General features: G+C 44.2%; 1 protein-coding gene across 1 annotated transcript in view; it reads left to right on the top strand.

Annotated features, from left to right (window-relative positions):
- Positions 1-20026, top strand: part of LOC104079040 (histone deacetylase 4-like) — a gene marked incomplete at both ends in the record, with an annotated part of 30162 nt that extends 10136 nt beyond the window's left edge. The window contains 4 exons of the mRNA XM_009580919.1: positions 6172-6292; positions 10934-10980; positions 19306-19413; positions 19971-20026. Of these exons, the coding sequence (XP_009579214.1) occupies positions 6172-6292; positions 10934-10980; positions 19306-19413; positions 19971-20026 (332 nt within the window). The remainder of the gene's footprint in view (positions 1-6171; positions 6293-10933; positions 10981-19305; positions 19414-19970) is intronic.
- Between the last annotated feature and the right edge of the window lie 864 nt (positions 20027-20890).

The following is a 20890-nucleotide window of genomic DNA, read 5'->3' as shown; positions in this document are numbered from 1 at the left end:
CCCCCCCCAAGAAAAAAAAAAAGTACCCCACTGCTGTCTAGCTCCTCTGTTTAGAAGCAGGAGTTAAATCGTGCAGTGCTAATTGCCTTGCCTCCTAGATTTGTGTTACAGATGTTCTCTAATGTGTGAAGTTCTTCATTGTATGATCCCAGGTTATTTTCCTTCATTTGGTATTTTCGGTTGCTCTCACGATTGGAGTTCTTCTTGATGTTCACCTGCTTTCCACCTGTGTTTCCCTTCTGACCATTGGTGACATTCAGCCTCATCTTGACTCTTCCTTTTTCAGAAAAGAGTAAATATGTGATACTAGCTTTCTGCCTTAATTGCAGTGTTTTCTTTGACGGCTTTCTTCAAGGTCTGACCTGCCATTTCAGGATAACCAGCTGCTCCAATTGCACTTGCTTCTCTCTTTAGTTAGCTTTCCTTTATCCCCACCATTTCCTACTCCTGCCCAGACCTGCGTTAAAGTTTCCTTCTTTATCTTAATTTTTCTCAAGGGCTTGATGGGCACAACCTTTCCCTGTTTCTCCATCTCCTTCCTACCTCCACACTTCATTCTTCTGTTCTTGATAGGGTTTTTTCTGGAGCCACTCATTCACTTTCCGCTGTCCTTGACCGATGTAATTCCTTCCCGCATTGCAAAGCCATTTGGTCGCTTCCCTGCCCTTCAGAATCTTTCTGAAGCTCCTCGGTTGGAACCTGTCTATCAGTGAGCAGTGTGGAGGACCGTATAGGATTTTCCTTCAGTGAAGATTAGCTCCACATCAGGTGCACTTGCACAGCAAGGGGACAGTTTTTTAGACACAAGTGATCTGCTAGGTTGGAGCATGGGCATGAGCTGTTGGAGTTGCCTGGGACAATGGACTTGTCTCCTTACCGCAAGGACAGGAATGTTGCAGACTTAACATGTAGGAAGCTTCATTCTGTGGGACATGATCGATTTAAAAGGAATTTTGAAGTCTGGCCTAATAATTATGATTACTTTTAAAAATTACATTGTATTTTCAAATCCCTGTTGCCTATGCCAAAGCTCCATGCAGGACAGCATGAGCTGTGCCCTCTATCCCCACCCACAGTAATGTGCGTGTGATGTGCGAACTTTAACGGAGCTCTTTATATGAGGATGGTGACACTTACTACCAATGTAGCCTGCTATGTATCTACAATTTTTTTATGGTTTATAACTGCTCTATCTGCATAGCAGCCCTACAGGCACTTGGAAAGAGGTGAATATTTTCAGAATTAGTAGTAGGTCTGCAGCGAGTCAGCAGCAACACCTGGATTATAGCACTCAGAAATTTGCCAGGCTGTACACTTAAATTTTTGCTGAGCTCCTGTTTTCTTCTATTTTTTTTGTTTTTAGCTGGTCTTGCTGATGGACACATGTGTGCACTCCCATTTATATCTTCACTGTTGCAGGTCTGTTGTCCTGTGCCTCAGACGTTATGAGCCAATTAAGTAAGCCCAAGGACGTGATGTGAAAATTGTTTGTGATTATGTAGTTTAATCCATTTCTTACAACTCATATTTGTAAGAGGACAATTTGAACTTTGACGTTTCCTTATTCTCACGTTTCCCCTTCCTTCCTTAATAACCCTTTGCTGTGGTCCGGGTGTGGGTATAGTTTGATTCTGTTGGTTGCAAGTAGTTGCTCGACACAGATTAAAAACACAGCACCCTGCATAGTAAATAATCCCGTACACACTGTGTGGGATCAGACGAGACTCCGCTGGATCCCTGTCCTCTTCCAGAAGGAGTTTAACAGCTCTCGTTCCCCCCACAACTGCATGCTGAAAATAAATCCCAGCTCTGCTTTCTCATGCAAGCTCAAACAATTCTTGGTGTCTGTCTCTTGGAAGTGTTCTTTTGGTGTTTCTGTTGCACACGTGCCCCAAGCCAGAAAAGGGCTCGCAGATAAATATTTTTATCATGCATGCAAACAAATGCTTGCTTTGAAATTTCAGAAACGAACTGAGTGAAAACCTGTTTTCATCAGGCAGCCGAGAGTCTCCTAGACAACCTGCCAAGTGCTGAGTTCCTACCATTTCTCTCGGAGGCAATAGAAGTGATCCAGAAGGGGCACAAATTTTTTAGAACAGAAAAAACCACATCACTTTCCACCCCGCCTCTCATTTTTCACCAGTGAAACAGATATGTATATGCTAAAGTCGTCCAAAAAACGTTTTACATCCAGCTGAGGGGAAAATGTGCGCCAGACTTGTGGTGTGATAGGTAAGAGTCTGGCAGAGTTGCAGAAGTTTAAAGATGACCCTTTGGAGTGAAAGCAGTTGTCCAAACTTAACGACAGCTGCGGTTTAGAGTATTGCTTGTTTAATTAAGTTAGCTTTATAAAATACGGCAATTACTCTGGTGTACATTCAGAATTTAAAAGCAACAATTATACTAATTGAGGCAATCTCAATAAAAGACTCTGCCCCCCCAAGTGTAAACCCGCAATCATGGTATAGTGTAATCCTCCCAGCCTTCACCAAGAGCATGAGGAAATCGATAGGTTTTGTTGTGTGTTTCGGAGGTAATCAAATCCCCGGGCTGCTTGACCAGGGTGGGGAAGAATGAGTTCCTCAACCAGGGTCTGTCTCCAAGCACGTCTTGGCAGCTATCCTGCGTTGTTTAAAGCATGAGGACTGTTAGCTGAAGGTTAATTGCAGCTGCTGAGGACTAACATGAAAAACCAGACCCAGGGCTGGGCTGTCTGTAAGAGCAGAGCCGTGTCCGCGGCGTTCCTGGCACAGCATCGGGCGGGTGTCTGGTTGGAGCGCAGGATGGATCCGGGTGGTGTAGCCTCCGGAGAGCTGCTCCATGCCCAAGGTTTCCCATCGCAAAGCACCGAGGGCGTGTGGGAGGTGGTGGCAGTGGTGCCTGGGAAGTCATTCTCTGGAGAAAAGCTTTGTAGCTGTTTTCATGGCTTTTTGTGGCTTTTTGCGGCCACAGCTGGGACAAGATCTGACTCGCGGTCGCTCAAGATTCATATCCTCTCCTGTTGAAACATCATGGGGTGAAAGGGTGAGTAAAATGCAAACTAAGAGATTGGGGGGGCGGTTCATTTGTTCAAAATGCAAAGAAAAAGCTGGCTTCAAGGAAATGGATGAAGACTGCAGAAGGCCGTGTATAAAGCAGTGGGAGAGGCGAGGTGGTGTGGCGATACGAAGGTCAGGTTTTGTGCAGAAAGAGGCACAAAGGAAACAGGGTAAAAGCCAACTAGTTCATTGGGGTGGAGGTTGAGCGAGGAGGGGGGAGGGTAATATGGAGTAAGCAAGCTCAACAGGCAACGCGAAGCCTCGAAGATAAGAGTATCAGGACTTAAGAGCTCTTAGAAAGCAAGAAACTGCTCACATTAGGAGCGTGGATGGCAAGCTGAGCCATAGACTAAGATACAAGCCGTGATGGGTCTAGAAACAGGAGTGAGAAATATGTTTTGCCCTCCTTTATTTTGGCGGGATTTAATTCATTTTCTTGGTGTCTTTGTGTTAGAGCCAAGGACAAAGCTCGTGGTGCATGAGCTGGGAGATGAGAAAGGTGCAAAAGCATCTCAAGCGTAGTCCTTTCTAACCAGGCAATGCTTGCTGTGATGTTTGTGATATATATTTGTTTCAGTAAGTAGTAGCTTTTTCCTTGAATGTGTTTTACTTGCAACACAGAATGAAGTTCTCCGTCTACTCATACTTCCATTCAGTTACGGGTGTCACGTGGAGGGGAGGGTAGTGTTGATACCCTCCTAAAGGGCATGGAGCTTAAACGTCTTGGTGAGGCCACCTACTTTAAACGGGAGCAGCCCTTCCCCATCCCACGGAGCTGAAGCTGCTCGCATTCACGGAGGAGCTGGCGTGTTATTGCAACAGGCTGCCGTTCTCCTGGTGTCTTCACGTAACGCCAAGAAATAAAAAATGCTATTTCTGTACATCCCCTAAATGTAGCAGCTGAAAATGGGTCAGTACGTCTTGTTCAAAGGAAAAGAGTTGGCATATGGGTTAGGGGGAAGCTGTAAAAGCCTGTAAGGGGGGACTGAGGCAGGCTTACCACAAACGAAAAAGGAAGACAGGATAAAAGTTCAAGGGGGATTTGCCAGATATTTCCATCCCTTCTGGGTCTAGCATTTTTGTGATTATTGCCTCTTTAATGGGATGCTGTATTTTTGCCTCATCATCAACCTCAGGAAATGCTAGGTGGTGGAGTAGAATGCGGAGAAAATGAAAGAGGAACTGGTGAGCAGAAATGCCAAAATCGGGAGAGGCAGAGTGCACCAGCGCTCCTGCCGTGCTTTGATTTCTGCTGCCTTATGCCTCAAACGCTTTTATAAAGTGATTTCCTGTGCGCTTTGCAACACGTGATGGAGACTTATGCTGAAGGTTTGAGACCAGAAAAATCCCTCCAGTTTGTTCTGTGGACTGTGCTTCAGAGGTGGAGGACCTGGAGTCCCCATGCCCCCTGTGTGCTGCACCCCGGGATGCTCTGGCTGGGCCAGGCTGCAGCCCGAGACAGCGGTGTGGTGCAAAAGCAGGCACTGCTTGGCTGGAAGTGCCGATGCCTTTGAAGCATCTTGTCTCTAGCACTCCCCTGCAAAGTAAAAGCAGCACATGGCAGTGGTTTCTGAGCGGCAGCAGCTCTTGGGAGCGAGTGGCAGAGTTTGACCTCTTCAGAACAAGTTTTCCATTTGAAAGTCTATTCTTTTTAGGAGTGTGATTTCTTTTTTCCCCCTTTTTTTTCCTTTAAGCTATCCTTTTTTTGTTGTTGTTCTCATTAGAAACTCTGCTTCTCCAAGAACGTGGAAGTCTTAAAAAAGCAACTGGCTTTGACAAAGCCAGGGTGAAGGCTGTGCAGGAGGTGCACATGTTCCTGCGGGGGCTGCGCAGCTGAGGCTCGTGTTTTGGGTGACCCTGGGACCTCTACAAGAGGAATAATCCTGTCGTTCCTTCTGTAGGAAATAACCCCCCCAAAATGACAACTCCTTTTAAAGTGTTTTAGTCCAAATCATGACAAAAAATCGTGAAGTAATTCTAAGCCATATAAAACACTAATTGTTGTTGTTGTTGTTGTTTTGGAGGGAAGCTTTGTTTCTGAAGCAAAGCAGTCCTTATTTCTAAATAACTCCTTCCCCTCTCTCATGGTCACCTCTCGACTTACCCCCTACCTCAGCACTTTCTCGACTCGCAACATATTGCCCCTGCCAGCATTTTGGAGGCAGTCACAAGCTTCCAGTTAAAAAGCTGAGGTGTTTTTTCCGCTGCCAGGAGTTGGCTGCCTTCTCTGGTATGCCTGATACCCCCCGGCGTCATCTGCCTGCCAGGGAGCACTCGTTCCTGTGCAAGAGGCCATGGCATGGTCCTTGTATGCCCGAGATTTAGCATCTCCAAGGAGCACTTCATTCTTACAAACATATTTTCCATCGCAAATGGGTGATGGCAACAAAAGATAAGCCCCAAAGGTATGCTGGACCCCTATGACAAAAAAGGGGAAAGGATCCCCAATTTGGAAAGTGTGAAGTTGGGTCCTGCTAAAATCAGTGAAAGCTTTGCCATGATCTTCAGTGAAGCCAGGGGTTTGACTTCAGTGTGCATCTGCCCTTCTGGGTTTCAGCTGGCAACAAAAGCAGGGGTGAGCATATTTGGTACAGTACTTCCAGCTCAACGTGCATCATCATATAAGAAAACAATTTTCAACTGTATAATCTCATGGGATTTCTGAGATGAGTGTTAGAGCAGAAAGTCTGTAACTGACTCTTTAATTACTCGAAGGTTCAGTTTGGAAAGCAGTGTTTTGGGAGATCTTTTTAGGTTAGCTTAATAATTGTGGAGGGGATGTGTCGGGGGTGGTTTGGGGGACATGCATTTTCAACAGTGAATCACTTTATAATGGCTTATAACTGAAATCCTGAATATTCAGTAGTCGAGCAATACCTGTGTAATTTAGCAAATCCTCTGCAGTAGTATTTTTAAAACACAAAAAAATCTAAAGATAACTTTGTATGTCAAGCTAATATTTTGAATAAGAGATTAAACCAAAATCTGTTTTACGATGAATTTTTTCACATAAGAACCCGTTTTAGTTTTTTGCTCACTGTCTTTATGATTTGCTAAGGAAAAAGAAAAGTTCTTTAATGAGAGTTAAGCAGTTAATCAGTGATTTCACCACTCCTTTTTTTTCCTCTTTTAGTGCATTCGTGGAAGAAAAGCAACTCTAGAAGAGCTGCAGACAGTTCACTCGGAAGCCCATACGCTGCTGTACGGCACAAACCCTCTGAACAGACAGAAACTGGACAGCAAGAAACTTCTAGGTATCGTTCCTGGTGGGGGGGTCCCCATCCTGACCTCCAGCACTCCCGCTACTGTTGTCAGCCCTGACTCTGGCAAACACTTAGCAGTACCAGTATGAAAGGTGGGGCTCCCTCCATCCTCAGCTCTAAGTAGTTCCCAAGAGGATTCTTCCCACCTCTGTTCAATGTCTGCTTGAGATACATCTCCCTTTCTTCAGGTAGATCCCTTATCCCTAGATAGCTAAAACTTCCTTTCTTTGATGTCTTCAAAACTTAAAAGGACCCTCTCTGAGGAGGAAGGATAATTCAGAGTCTATTTTATCCTTGGACACTCTTCTCTGCATGTTAGAAAGTTATCCATTGCTAGGTAGGGACTGGAACACCCTACTAAGGACCTGGATCTGCAGCACCAACCAGCTGCATAGACATCAACAAATAGCTGTCAGTTTTGTATGGATAATCTACAAGAAAGATGTGGGGACCTTTTAGATAGTTTTACATTTGTTTAATTTGGAGTAAGATTGTTTATCCCTTTCACTGGAGACTGGGTCTTCCTGAAACAGGACTGCATCTGCTGTAAAATATAGGCATTTTCCCTGCAGAAAATCTAGGGGGTGGTTGTTCAGATATCCAACCCCCACAATAGCAACCGAACCACATTGATTTTAGCATGTTACCTCCGTGGAGACATCATCATCTCCCTTTACTTTGTGTCTTTTTGCAGCAGTAGGTGATAGGCTGGAGGGGCAGTTTGGGAAGTTCTCACGTGGGGATCAGTGAAAAGACAGTTCTGGAACCTAGAAGTTGAGAAAGTTTATTTTGGGATTAGCCTGACTTCGGATGATATAAAAAGAGGATTAACTTGATGGCCTGCATGATGTAGTAGTCGCAGCAGAAGAGCTGGAAAGATTTTGCAACATATTCAGTATGTACATTAGATCCCCAAAGAGGAAAGCTATTAGCCAGTTGTTTAAACATGCAATTAGCACTGTATTTATAGCTAACTTACCACCTCTTTAAAACCCCGAGAAATGAAAAGTAGACACCTCTGGCTGAATGATAGCGCAATTAGTATGTACAGTTTAAAGAATGTATGATGTCATATCCTTGGTAGTGTAAAACTTTCGCCTTGCGTATGGCGTATCCATCAGTCCAAAGAAACAGTATGTAAATCTTCCCCAGTAGGTCTGAGAAGGCTCCTCGTTTGCAGTTGCACCACCTTCATGCTGACTGATTTCTCTGCAAGTTCTTGACCCGTAGTGCTGAAGGTGTGTGAGGACATGAGTCGTGACCGTGTGCTGTGGTGGGATCCAGGCAGTCCTTCAGCATCTGACCTATTGGCTTCACCAGCCTGGATCAGGCAGGGTTACCACCCTGCCACTGGCAGTGGTCATCATCTGCATGGGGGGGCTGAGCAGGGCAGTGGGTCACCCTACCCCTTCTCCTTTAGGAGATACCCCTTGCAAGAGACGTTTTTAGAGTGGACTGTGATAACACTGCATGGTGCCTGCTCATTCAAATGTCAGATGCTCTTGAGATACTTTTCCGTTCCCTCTGACTCTTGCACAATCTGTATCAGTTCCACAGATACATTTGGAGATACAAACAGTTTATTTGGTTCGTATGGGATTTGGGGATACCCAGGTTTTGCTGAACTGTTCCTAGTGGTTTGTTTAGAGAACCCGAGGGAGGAGAAACTCTTGCACTGCCTGTGAGTACTTCTGTAGTTGTGCTGTGTCCCCCCCATGTCTTTTCTGCAGAGATTAAGTTTATTCCTTTAGTGAAGAGAAACAATTCTAATATCTGAGGGTATTTCAGTACAAAACATTACCTATTTGGGTGTAATTTGCAAAGACGACCAAGTTGTCGAGGAGCAATATTCAAGGCAAATCAATTTTAAGACTAACCTGTTTGTGGATGTTAGAGTGGAGCTTGGTTGGGGCTACACCTGGGGCTCTAGCCATCCCCCAAAACACTGCCAAGTAGGTTTTTTTTAACGTTCTGAGGCTGCAGCCATAAGCGGGAGGTCAGGTCCCCAGGATCTCCAGTGGGAACAGCTTTCCAGTATCTCTTAGCTGAGCTTAGACCTTGTTTCCTAAACCCACTTGGCACCTTTTTAGCCTTGAGCTACTAGCACTGCAACTCTCTGCCAGCTTGCATGACCATCTTTGCCCGGACAGCAGTGGACTGCCTCTTCCCACTGCCCAGCTGTCCTCCCATTGCACGTGGAGCTGTGCATGAGCCACAGCTGGCACTGACACTCATGCCAAGCACCAAGCTTGGAGGAAGAGCAAGCAGCTTCACCATTCAGCATGGCTGCCAGTCATCCCACCAGGCAGGAGAAAATAAGTTAATGGCTTGACAGCCGGGGGTCCAGAGGAACAGCACGGTGAGCCAAAATGACAAGAGGAGTGAGCCTGGCTGGGATGTCTGCATAGCATCCAGGGAGAAGTTCTCCTTTGGGAGCAGGGCAGGAAGGGCGATGGTGGCCCTAAAATCAGTTTCTTAACTTCATGGCTTCCACAGCGCTGGACCTGAGCAAGGGTAACAGCCACTGATGTGTTGGGAAAACCTCCCTGAAAAACCTTGGTGTGCGCATTTGTGTATGGAGGTGAGCAAGCCTGTAAGGAGCCCCTTCTTCAGCCATCCTCTCCTGTTGAGAGTTGAAGAGGCTTTTAAATTTACAAAACAGCTTTGTGGGGTTCATTTAAATATGTTAGAGGGTAAATGTATGGCAGGTTTGAAGTCTGAGAGCGAAGCTTCCTGTGAGGCTCACATATGCAAATGTGAGTTTGTTAGACTTAAGTGTCTTGATGTGTACGACTGGATGGGTGGCTGACGCCGTGTAAACTCTTTGTCTTTGATATGTCTATGAGGAAGAAAAAGCATGAGAAACCTCAGCCTAAAAGGAAGAGCTCATAAAGCTGCGGGATGAAAACACGGGATGTTTCTTTTTAAGCTTCTGCAAATGATAAGGGGGATGTCCCTTCATCTGGCAGTTCTTTAGGAGAAAGCGGGAAGGGGCTAAATAGTTCAGGTTTTTCAGAATTGTAAGCGGGCGTCAATGTGGCTCTTGGTTACTTTTACTTCTGCAGTTGTCCTGTAGCTCGTTAATTCTGAGTCTTACTCCTTTCTCAAAGAGTGCCCTTCTTTACACGTGTAGGAGAAGAGACTTGCAACGAAAGCCCACCACTGATGTTGAAGTTACGTTCCCCAGAGGACCCTGAGCATCACAAAGATCTGCTTTGCTGTGTTTTATCAGGCAGGTTTGAAGGTGGTGGCCTTCAAGGCAGGTTGCACAACTCTACCCCTGGAAGTGTTGCTAAAGCCCTTGAAAGTCTGAGGATGAAAAATAGGAATCCATCTCTCGTTTGACAGTGTAAAGCTTTGGAACCTGTTAAACAAGTTTAAACTTAGGCAAATAAGGCTGCTTTTAATTTGTGGAGAGCAATCATAAATTGTTGTCAAGAAGATAAATATCGAAATAATGGGTGGATTAGCAGTGAAAGATGTGACAGGAGGTCCGAGGCAGGATGATCTAAGAACTTTCATGTGGATCTAATCAAAGAGTGAATCTGGCTGTGCACTCGGATTAATAATACAGATGCATTAACTCCGCTTTCAGTCACAGGGGTAACGTATGTGTCTGCGATGCGTTTGACACCAGCGTGGTCCTCAGTAATGTCTGTCTGCCGTCATGGCTAATTCACGCTCTACAAAGCTGGTAGTTGGCATTTAAGGGAATTTATTCTTTCAGTATAGACATAACCAGAACAAGAACCTGGTTTGGTGGGGGAAAAAAACCTCAACCCAGTTTATTTCACCGTTAGCTTTCATTAACTTTAAATAGGTCTCAAGCAAATGAATCTCAGGCAATGTACTCCAGATCTTTTACGGTGCCTGCATGCACAGATTTCCTTCTCCCTGTTTGCCGGCAGTGCACAGACACATGTACAAGTCGTGCACGTAGGGTGGTGATGGATATGAGACAGCACGTTCTTTTTTCAGTATACGGTTTATAAACCTGCAGAATTTTGGATGGAGGATAATTTGCTCATATGCAAGCCCAGAAAGTGATGTTACAATTCTTACAGATGCAAAATTACCCCTACAGATGGTTTTCTCCATTTTTTTCAAGTTCTTAATGTTGGGTTTGCTCTTTCAGTCAAAACACATGTTCTGTTTGCTCACCACCGGTTTATTTTTTGTCTTTGTCTTTTATGAAGCTCATGCGCTCCAAAGTCTTCTAGTAACTGTGCAGATGACTGATAATTAGGGTGTTTTTATGATTTCCTATTCTCCTTCAGCTGAAAGGGGTTAAAATGTTCATCTGGGAAGACATGCTAAGCAGTTGTTGGTAGCATCTCAATCATTTATAGTCAACATGACTGCTTGAAATGTAGGACAGCCCACAAACCTTGCATAAAAATAAGTGATTTATAGAAGGCTTTTATATTGGAAAGGCTTTTGAACAAGCCCAAGTGTGTGTATTGTGTATGTATGCGTTGTAACGTAACAGGCTTGGCTGTGTGTTTTCTGAAAATTTTAAGAAAACCCCATTCTGTTACTGTGTTCAGAAAGTTTGCAGCATTGCCATAAAATTGGACCAAAATCTGGTGAACTTTGACTTTTTGACTTACTGCGTACGTTTTTTTCTTACAGGTTCTCTAACATCAATGTTTGTCAGGCTTCCTTGCGGTGGTGTCGGGGTGAGTACTCTCTTTAATGTGTAAATAATGTCCTGTTTGTTCTCCCAGTCCCATTGGTAACAAAAATTGTTGCTTTGCATTCCATCAAGTGGGTAATTGCAACCAGATGTTACCCATAAACAGGGTCTGCCTGGGGTGCGGGGTTGCAGTGACAGCCTCACGTGCCTTTCTTCAAAAGCAGCGTGAAGATTTTTAAACTATTTTGGAGCGCCGAAGTGTGTGTGACATTCATAGGCATGTTTCGTCTCTGGCTTTTAGGAGGAGAAACTTCATTTCCCAGGCAGTGATGTTTAATGACTTAGAGGTTACTACATTTGAAAGCAACCCTTGAATCCAAAAATTCTTTCTACGTAGAAAGCAAGATGTGCTTTTCATGCTGCTGGTGCTGCCTAGGTGTTTCATCTTCAGTATTTGTACTTCAGAGCTGCTTGCCTCCTAGTGCAGGTGGAAAACATATTACTGAAATAGTGATGTTGGAGGACAATATTTGGGAAGTTCCTGTACGTAGTAAGTTGCTGTATTTGTGTCTGGGCTACATTACTGTCCTCGAATGAAGTGTATTGCGGGTTACGCAGCACAAGGGAATTGCAGCTTTCAGTATTTGGCATCTTGCGTTTCTCGAGCTCTGGGACAATCACGCGTGAATTCTGAAGGAGGTGACTAAAATACCCCTCCATCCGTCACAGAAAAGCTGAACATTAGTTTTCATCTGTCAAGATTCCATATAATAAAAAGACTTTTTTCTTGTTCTTGTTTGTTCCCATAAGGCTGAAAAAAATACCAAATACCATTCAAATACCTTGTGTTGAAGATTTGCATTGTTATTTTCCTTTGAAGCCTGAAAACTTGAAAGTTTTCCTTTCAAGTCAGACTTTCTGCTCTAAACTTTCTTTGGAGGGTGACAGTACAGAAAATCTCGGAGAACAGGAAGGGAGAAGAATGAGAAGAGACAATAAAAGGCATTGTGTTTGAAAATTCACAGTGGTAGTTCTTATGCATAATTGTAGCTCGTGAGGTTGAATTTAGAGGTCTGGATTCTGTTATGGAAATGAAACAAAATTGTTTTCTTCCTGAGTCTTTGCAAAATCGCTGCTTTGAAAATTATCCCGTCAAAAAAAAAAAAAAGAATAATCGGCGTTTATTCATACCGCCACCGCTGAGCACTCGTAGAGATATTTTATTTTGTATTGTAAATATGCTGCAGTCTCCTAATTCATGGCAAATTTTTGGCTAGAGTTTAAAAGGTTTGGATTTACTCTGCCCTCCAGTCAGGCATGCCATTCAAAGCAAAAATTATCATTTGCAAATGAAGACTGAATGGTAACAAGTAGAGACAGTGCCTGAGCCTAGCATGGTCCCAGAAGTCTTGCGTTAAATCCTAAATCAAGGCAGGAAACGCCACAGTGCTGGTATTATCGATACGCTCGTAATAAAGATAGCGTTTGCAGTTAACTTGCTGGTCGGTTGTCTCCACAGACCCTTAAATATTAAATAAAACATTTTCTGACTTTTGTACAGTGTTTTAGCAATCCCAACAGATATTTTCATGTTTTCTAGGAAAAGCTTTTTAAAAAACGGTAATTTACTAGTAATCAACTATGTGATAGTCAGATTTTTCATAAAAACGGATTTCTGTTGGTTTGCTTGATATTCCAGTTACCTTGGGATACAGTGGGGACTATTTGTGGACTTCTGCTGCTTTCATGGCCGATGCAGGAAAACACGGTCTTTGCTGCTTTTGGGATGCATTTCTAATTAGTGTATACACCCCAGACATATATTTGCAGGGAAAATGAGGCCACAGTACAGAACGATTAGCTATAGCATATTAAGTGCTTTGCACTTGTATGTGCTCTGGATAGGATTAAGCGTAGACCATCTCCTTTGGGGTAGGAGACGCATACGGTGATCTCGCGAGGTCCTTTCAGCCCCGCTTTCTACTGTCTTTTGAAGTGAGATTTGTCAAGAAAGCTGGCTTAGCAGCGTGGTATGTTTATTGAAGAAATGGAGGGAAAACTGGAGTCTTTGTTAGCGTGCCAGTTCTGTGAGACGAGTTGCTCTTGATTTGATTTGCTATGGGAAACGGTTGGAAGAAGCCCTATAGTGGGATCTTAGCTGGGGCCACAGAGCACGCCTTTCAGTAGCGGATGAAAACCAAATTATTTTCTGCACCAAAGAGAATGACAAGACATTTTTGAGATGCATGTAATTTTTTTTTTTCCCCCCCTGTGGAAATCAGAAAAAAAAGATTTTAAAAAATCAGAGCCTAGGGTAAAACATCAGTTATGAAGAATTTTCATGCAAGAGGAGGTGTAATGTAAATCTGAGCAGTTTCGGCATGTGAAGACTGCTGGGAGATTGAGTGCTTGTTATGGTATAATGAAATTATTTGAAATTGTTCTAGCATGAGAGCTTAAGGGGTGTTTTTTTGCTGTTGCTTGGCAGGCTATTTTCAGGCTGCAAGGTGGCCATATAGCTTTTTTGAGTGATGGATTTTTATTTAGACTCTCCCTTGTTCAAGATTGCCAGGTTGGCAGAACATTACTCATCGCTGAGCAGTAATCAGTCTCTGTTTTATCTTTTTCTTACAAGTTGAGAAGGTTGTGGAGAGGCAGCCCTGGTGCTGTAAGAAGTTTGTGGGGGCTCCAGTCAGTTCATATTGGTGAATATTTTCCTGATGGTGAAGGAACAGCAGGTGCATGTGATGATCAGAGCACCTGTAGGATATCATCTTGACTACCAATGATTTGTAGCCCAGGTTTGAAGGAGAAGGGATTTATTTCAGCAGAGGTTTTGTTTTCTCTGGCTTTGTCACTTAATGATAAGTGCAGTCTAGGGGATGCTTCATGGGTCTTTGCATTCAGCTCACCACGATGCTAGGCAGCTTTCCAGTTGGCTGACTGCTTCGTAAGGAGGGTTTTCCCTGGAGAGGTTGATACTGGTCTGCCAAATGCTTTCCAGGGGGCAAACATGATGCCATAAAGAAAAAAGGAAAGAAGTTTTTAATAATTAGTAGAATAAGGTGGGACTGGTCCTTTTTTGGATTTATCACTGGTTAGAAGATAGGAAATAGCGGTGAGAATTACAATCCCCAAGAAACGTGTGTATTCACTGAAATGTTGCAATGCAGGGGATGGGTCATAAGCAAGCGTCCTTTGCTGATGGTATTAAATGTATTTGGAGTCACCAAAGCGAAAGCTGCCTGCCAAGACGTACGGATGGTGTCATGATAATGAGAAACTAAATAGTAAAGTAGCATATGAAATTCAGTGTTGGATGCAAAATAATGCCTGTGGGCAGGAGGGGGACTGGTCTGCGAGCAGGTAAAAGCTGAATGATTGCTGTTCCTTATCATTCAGGAGCTGTGGGTGTCAGATGAAATTATGGGCTGGAAAGCTTGAAACCAAGTTCTTTTTCTGCAAACAATTAAATGCAGTTCTCGTCTGTAGGGGATGTTATGTAGATTAAAAGAATAGATGGATCTGAAAGGCGTCGTGGGCAGTTTATGGGGGAGAAGCCCATGAAGAGCTGTTAAGCGCCAGGATGAAGGATGAAGTCTGGCTCATGGGCAACCATGAGTTGTTCTTACCAGCAAGCGAGACAAAGTTGAAGAGTGAAGGAGCAGGAAAAAGTTTAGAGCAAATCGCTTCATCACATAACACCTTTTGATCTCTCTCTTTAAAAACTAAGTCACAGTGTCTCAAAATCAATGAGAAAAGGGTAAATTTGTTCCCTGGTGCTTGGAAACTCTTGTGGATTTTTTTTCCTCGTTGGTTTGTTTTATATGAGGAAGCCTTCACAGCGCTGTAGCTGATGCTAACAGACCTCCTCCCATCTGCAGACATCTGATCGTAGCGGGAAAGGAAGAAAGCACAGAAGCACTTATATCAACAGATGTGAGCTCTGATTTAAACAACAGTATTTTTTAGCAGCATCTGCAAGTGCAGTATGTGGTATTTTTACTTAGGACGTTACCTTCACTTCTCTGCAGCACACACTCTTTTCTTAATGTATGTCTTACATGCACCAGAGCATTACCTAATCCAGGATAATTAGAAGAAGATTTTGGAGAAAGGAGTTTGAGCTTTGAAAATCTGCAAAATAGTTCCAGCATACTTACATCCAAATTCTTCAGAACACTCAAAGACTTGATCTTACGATAGCTAATAACTTTGTTTTCTTTCGTGTGTAGTATTTTCTTTTTCTATGCACATTCTAAAAATATCTAAAGATCTAGGGCTTTAAAAAATGTTCTTAATGTTTCTGATCTCTTCCAGAATATGTTATTCTATTTTTGGTTGTAAGGTCTTGATTAGAGTGTATAAAAATCTTTACCTGTGCAAGCAAAGTACATTATCGCAGAGCAGAGACAACGAAAAGGACTTCCGTGGAATGTAAATGAGAAGAGACTAATTAGCAAGTCTTAGAAGAACAAAATGTGAGCACGGTTATTTAATCAGTGCTTTAGAGCAGTAGGAGACGCGGTTAGGTAAAGACGACTCGCTGGCAGCACAGACCGTGTGTGCTGCTGTCACCTAAGCGTGATGATGAGCAGTGATGAGGGACGAGCAGAACTCCTTCGTTCCCCTTCTCTTTGCAGAGGCTGGAGCTGCTGTGCAATTTGTCTCTACCTATCTACCATATCCCTATGCTTAATTTCTTACTTGCATAGCTCTTCAGCTAAAGAAAATATTAGAATAATGAAACCTTTTGTAAGACCCGCCTCATTTCATTTTTAAATAGCTGCTCGTTAGTATACAGCATAGTATACAGTGTAAGTAGGAACCTCATTATGTATATTAATAAAGACTTCAAGTTATAAGGAAGAAAAACTCTTTCAGGTTTAACCCTGAAATATCTTAGACATTCCTCGTAGAAGAGAGCCTGCGTCAGACTGTTGACCCTTCCTCTTCTGCATTCCCTCATCATTTTCTAATAACAGTACGTGCTGTGAAAGTTAAGAGCCTGCAGCAGGTCCCAGGCACTGAAGTCCATCTCCCCACCTCTAAAGGAGCCCTCTCCTACGGGCTCACCTGGCAGAAATGGCAGCTTCTTTATTTGGAATGAGCAAGGCATTAATATTATTCTCAAGAAGACGAGTGTGCTGACCAGGACAACCGCTCCTCATCCAACAGCAGCAGATGTGGAAGACTCAGTATCTCTGACGCAGTTGCATCCTCCAGCTCAGGAGAAAAAAGAGAAATATACGCTGTTGGATCAACAAAAGGCAAGAAATATGCTTCCTCTCTCTGTAAAGTCCTTCCAGATGGTAAGGCTTGATGTGCTGTCCCAGCAACAACTCCTGTGATGGCAGCTACATCAAAGAGCTCATAGGCAGGGAAAGCCAAATAGCGTCTCCCCTGTAATGAACTTCAGAATTCAGGAATGATGGAGGGGTCAACAGCAGCAGCAGCCCGTGCACCAAACAGCAGCAGCTTCAGAGCTGGAGAGCAGTCCAGCTCAGGGCCACATTAATAACATTTTCCACCATGGCAGAATCTACGCCCCCCTGCTGCAGAGCACTGATGGCTTCAGTGGGACTGTTCAAACACTTACAGTCACACAGATGATGAAGTGCTGCCTTGGAGTAGGGCCCAGTGGTCTCCAGACATCCGTTCCAGGGAAGGTGGCTGGGTGTTAAATCCTTATCTTGGAGATGTTTACGTGTGGGATGAGGCAGTGGACAGCTTGCGGGTGGCAGCAGACATCTCTGGATCCAGTCCTCCTCCTGCTGGGGAGCTGAGTGTGGGGGCATGGCAGTCCTTGAAACTGGCTTCTAAATCACAGGTGGAATACTCTTTTCTAAGTACTTAATTTCTTTCTGCAGAAATAATAACTCTTTAAAACCACTCTGTCTTGCCTTCCTCATTCTTCTTGAAATGCTGCCAACACGAGCCTGGTTTCTGCAGGCATCAAAGGGCCTGAACGTGATGGTGCTTTGCTCAGGCGCTGGTGACTTCTGCATGCTTTATGGGGAAGGCTGGCACGAACAGACGTCTGAGGAGATCCGAGGGTCTGTTGGTCTCTTAGGTAAAGCTATGCTTAGGACATCTGAATTTTGTTTTTTTGTATTTCCATTCCTCTGGTGCCTCACGGTGAATGAAGGTGGTCCTCTGCAATTCTGCATCCATGGAAGGGGCCTGGTACTTGCTGTGGCTGGGCAGAGAGGGAAGCTCTTAGCTACTGGTGTCCTTCAGCATTTTCTTTCAAGACCGAGAAAGACGGGTTAGATATGCTCAAAGATGGGTTAGATATGCTCAGCCCAGACTACATGGTGCAGCTATATCTCACTTGAGCAGTGAGACCGAGGGCACTAAGGTGGTCAGCTCTGAGCAAAAGGCGAGTAGACGTTCTCTGTTGTATAAACCATGAGTGTCTCCCACTCACAGATACTGCAGGGAGAGGATCTGAGAATGAAGACTGCTGATTCCCCGACGGAACGTAGCAGTGTCATCCTGATTGCAAAGCAGGTTGACCATCCCATAATGTTTTTACAGGATTGCTGATGAGGAGCCCGAAGACAGACCCTCGCAGAGTACTAATGCGCTGGTCAGTAGGGAGGAGAAGCAGCTTGGTCTTTTTCCCACCTTACTAGAGGCTTTTGGAGGGACATGGTCAGATCAGTCCCATCTCCTGCACGTGTGCAGTACTGATCCAGGACTCCTGGAGGTGTCGTGCATAACTCGGACCCCATCGTACTTCTGTTCTCATGTTACTGCCCAAGTTTATGGGGGCCCTGGGGAGCCCTCATGCCACAAATAGTCACTGTAGGGCTTTTCCACCGATGCAGCGGCTTTCCCCAGAGTGTGAGACAGCGCACAGATTGGCAGCATTACCGCACAGAGATGGCTTTTTGGTATTCTCCAAATGCTTTCTTGGTTTACTGTGACTTCAAAACCATCCTCCAGGCAGATGCTGCCAGAAGCCGTCCCTGATAACAGGCCTGGAACGATTTCCACTGGCTTTAGGACAGCCATGAAAGGAGGTGGATCAATCTCCTGTGGGGCGACTTGCATCTCCCCGCAGCTCAGTGAGCAGACTGCATGCCAGACAAAACAAATAATCTTTGTCTTTCCTTCTCCTTTGCCATTGTTTCCATAAATACACTCAACATAGAGTAATATGTGAAAAATAGCTGGTGATCCTTCACATGGAGAAATGTTATAATTATCCTATGATGTTCCCGGGCAGCCAAGCTGTCCTGACATGGGACAGTCCCAGCAGTCTGGCTTTTGCAAAGGCTGTGACTGGCAAGAAGCAAACAAGCTTGGCTTTCATCGCTGCGTGCAAGACAGCCCGGGGTGCAGCGGAGAAGATCCAGAGCTTTGGCCTGGAAACAGCCCCCTGGGAGCCGTCCTTCCCCCTCCGCTCTCCGCAGAGTCGCGCCTGAATGGCAGTAAAAAAAAAAGAACAGGCATTTCATCGCATGTCCGCAAACTAATCTTGTCTTTGTACGGTTTTGGGGATGAATGTGGTAAAAGCCAATGCTTCTCGCTTTTTGTTTAAATTAGGACATGATCTCGTATAATAACGACACGGGGATGTCTGCAGAATGCCTTGCCTTGCCTTTGGCCTATTTGCACATTTTCAGGGGGAAAATGTAGAGAATGCTGGTCCTGTCAGATATTTAGCGTTGAAGTAAATGTCTCCAGTCATCAGCTAGATGTGGAAGGTCTGTTGTTAGCTTTGATGAGGCAGGGTTGATCTTACGGTTCCCCAGGGAAGCTGCTGTCAGCGTAACCTTATCCTGGCAGTCCTGGGCAGGCATCTTTTAAACGTCCATTATTGAACATCCTTCTTGATTGTGGGTTTTTTTTGTTGGTGGTTTGTTTTTTTTTAATTTTATGGAATCGTTGAATGATTTTGTAAACCTTTTTATTTCATCTGGGATCAGTTTCCTCCAGCAATTAAAAAGAAATACTGATATCGTGGTGTTGGTAGGAGTATTGGTAGGAGACACCTGCAAATTTACAGTGCTTGAGATGCTGAATTTGCTCCTCTGTTACAACACTGACCCTTTAGCATTGCAGAGTTGTTGTTGCAAATGATCCTCTCTTGAGTGTCGTTTGGTTGGATGGACACTCGGTAGTGGTGATGTTAGTCATCAGTGGGGTCCCAGCCCTGGTACTGCCAAGATCAGTTCTGCAATTTAATGCATTTAAAATCAATGCATTTAAATTTAATGCATTTAATGCATTTAAATTTAATGCATTTAATACATTTATGCATTTAATACGTATGAATAACTTCTTTACAAAAACGTGGGTCTCTCTTTCCTGGCTGTCCTCGTTGCTCCTAAACATGGCTCCTGTGTGTCTCCATTAGGTCGACAGCGACACAATTTGGAATGAAGTTCACTCGTCCGGCGCTGCTCGCCTGGCCGTGGGCTGTGTCATTGAGCTCGTTTTCAAAGTAGCCACAGGAGAACTGAAGGTTGGTATGAAAATAACACTTGGCTTTGATATAGGCTCTGTACAGGACTCTGCTCAGGGCTGTGTTATGCAGGAGGTCCAGTTAGCTTCATTTTAATGGCACCATCTGGCTTTAGTCATAAAAATCTTTGAGGATATCAGCAAGTGAACAACAGACTCCTGATGAATGTTCTTACGCACTGATTAAAAGGAAGAAAGAAACCAGAGCAGCAAATGAAATCACTATTCCAGTGTTATCTGAGGGTCTTGCTGTTGCCTTCAGCTGGGCCAACCCGTTTGCTGTTTCAGTGACCTCATGCGGAATTTTTTTTTTTTTCCCCTGAATGGAAGGAAATGCTGTACCAACCAGTTTCCACAAAATTCATGCGGACTTTTTCCCCCACTCCAAAACGAGGGAGAGTGTCATCCACTGCTATGATCTTGTGAGAAAACCATCAAGAACAACTACGTAGTTCCAAAGCAGAATTAACGCTTCTGACTGCAACCTCTGCATCTGTCTTTGTGCAATAAACCTTCCTTTCTGTTTCACTTCTTCATTTTCTTATTTTTTGTGTGTAGAATGGATTTGCTGTTGTTCGGCCTCCAGGTCACCACGCAGAAGAGAGCACACCCATGTAAGTATGCGTATGTGCTTTACCAATTTGCTTCAGTGTTCGTCTGTTGTGTGATCAGCAGCTGGAAATTAGAAAGGTAGTTTGTTAGTTTCGTCTTGGAGAATTTCTTGCTTATTGATATGCAAGCGAGTATTGTATTCAAAGCTCCCGGTAATTCTCTGGAAGAGGGCAAGATCCTGCTTGGTGGTTTCGGGTGGGTATTTTTATTTTTTAGCAAGAATCAGCATTACAGTCGTGCTTTGAAAAAGCACTGATGCTTTTATTTGCTTTACTCTTATGAATTGTTTTAAATTGATTGTCCAATGTGAGGAAAGCAAGGCTACGCAACTAATAGTAGTAATAGCAAGCATAACTGTGTCCTGGGGTCACAACACTGAATTAGGAGAGTGTCAGAATGGGAAGGCTTTGCAAAGCAAAAGCTGAAGTCGGGCATTTTGCATGTGTTTAATATAGCAGGGGTTTTGCCGTCGGGCTGTTTTCAGATCAGGGTCCTGTGCATAAATCATGTTGGCTTTGTGTATCTGGCTTAATGTGTGCTGAAGTTTCGTGTCTTGGGTGCTTCAGCACTTTTTGGTGGGAGATTGAATCATAGACTCGTTTAGGTTGGAAAAGACCTTTAAGATCATCGAGTCCAACCGTTAACCTAGCACTGCCAAGTCTACCACTAAACCATGTCCCTAAGCACCACATCTACACGTCTTTTAATCCGGGTATGGCGACCCCATCCCTTCCCTGGCCAGCCTGTTCCAAGGCTTGACAACCCTTTCGGTGAAGAAATTTTTCCTAATGTGCAATCTAAACCTCCCCTGACGCAACTTGAGGCCATTTCCTCTTGTCCTGTGCTTGTTACTTGGGAGAAGAGAC

Source organism: Fulmarus glacialis, unplaced genomic scaffold, assembly GCF_000690835.1.
Source record: "Fulmarus glacialis isolate BGI_N327 unplaced genomic scaffold, ASM69083v1 scaffold50246, whole genome shotgun sequence".
Classification (NCBI taxonomy): domain Eukaryota; kingdom Metazoa; phylum Chordata; class Aves; order Procellariiformes; family Procellariidae; genus Fulmarus; species Fulmarus glacialis.
Note: the sequence above shows the minus strand (reverse complement) of the source record. Positions and strands in the feature narration are given on the sequence as shown.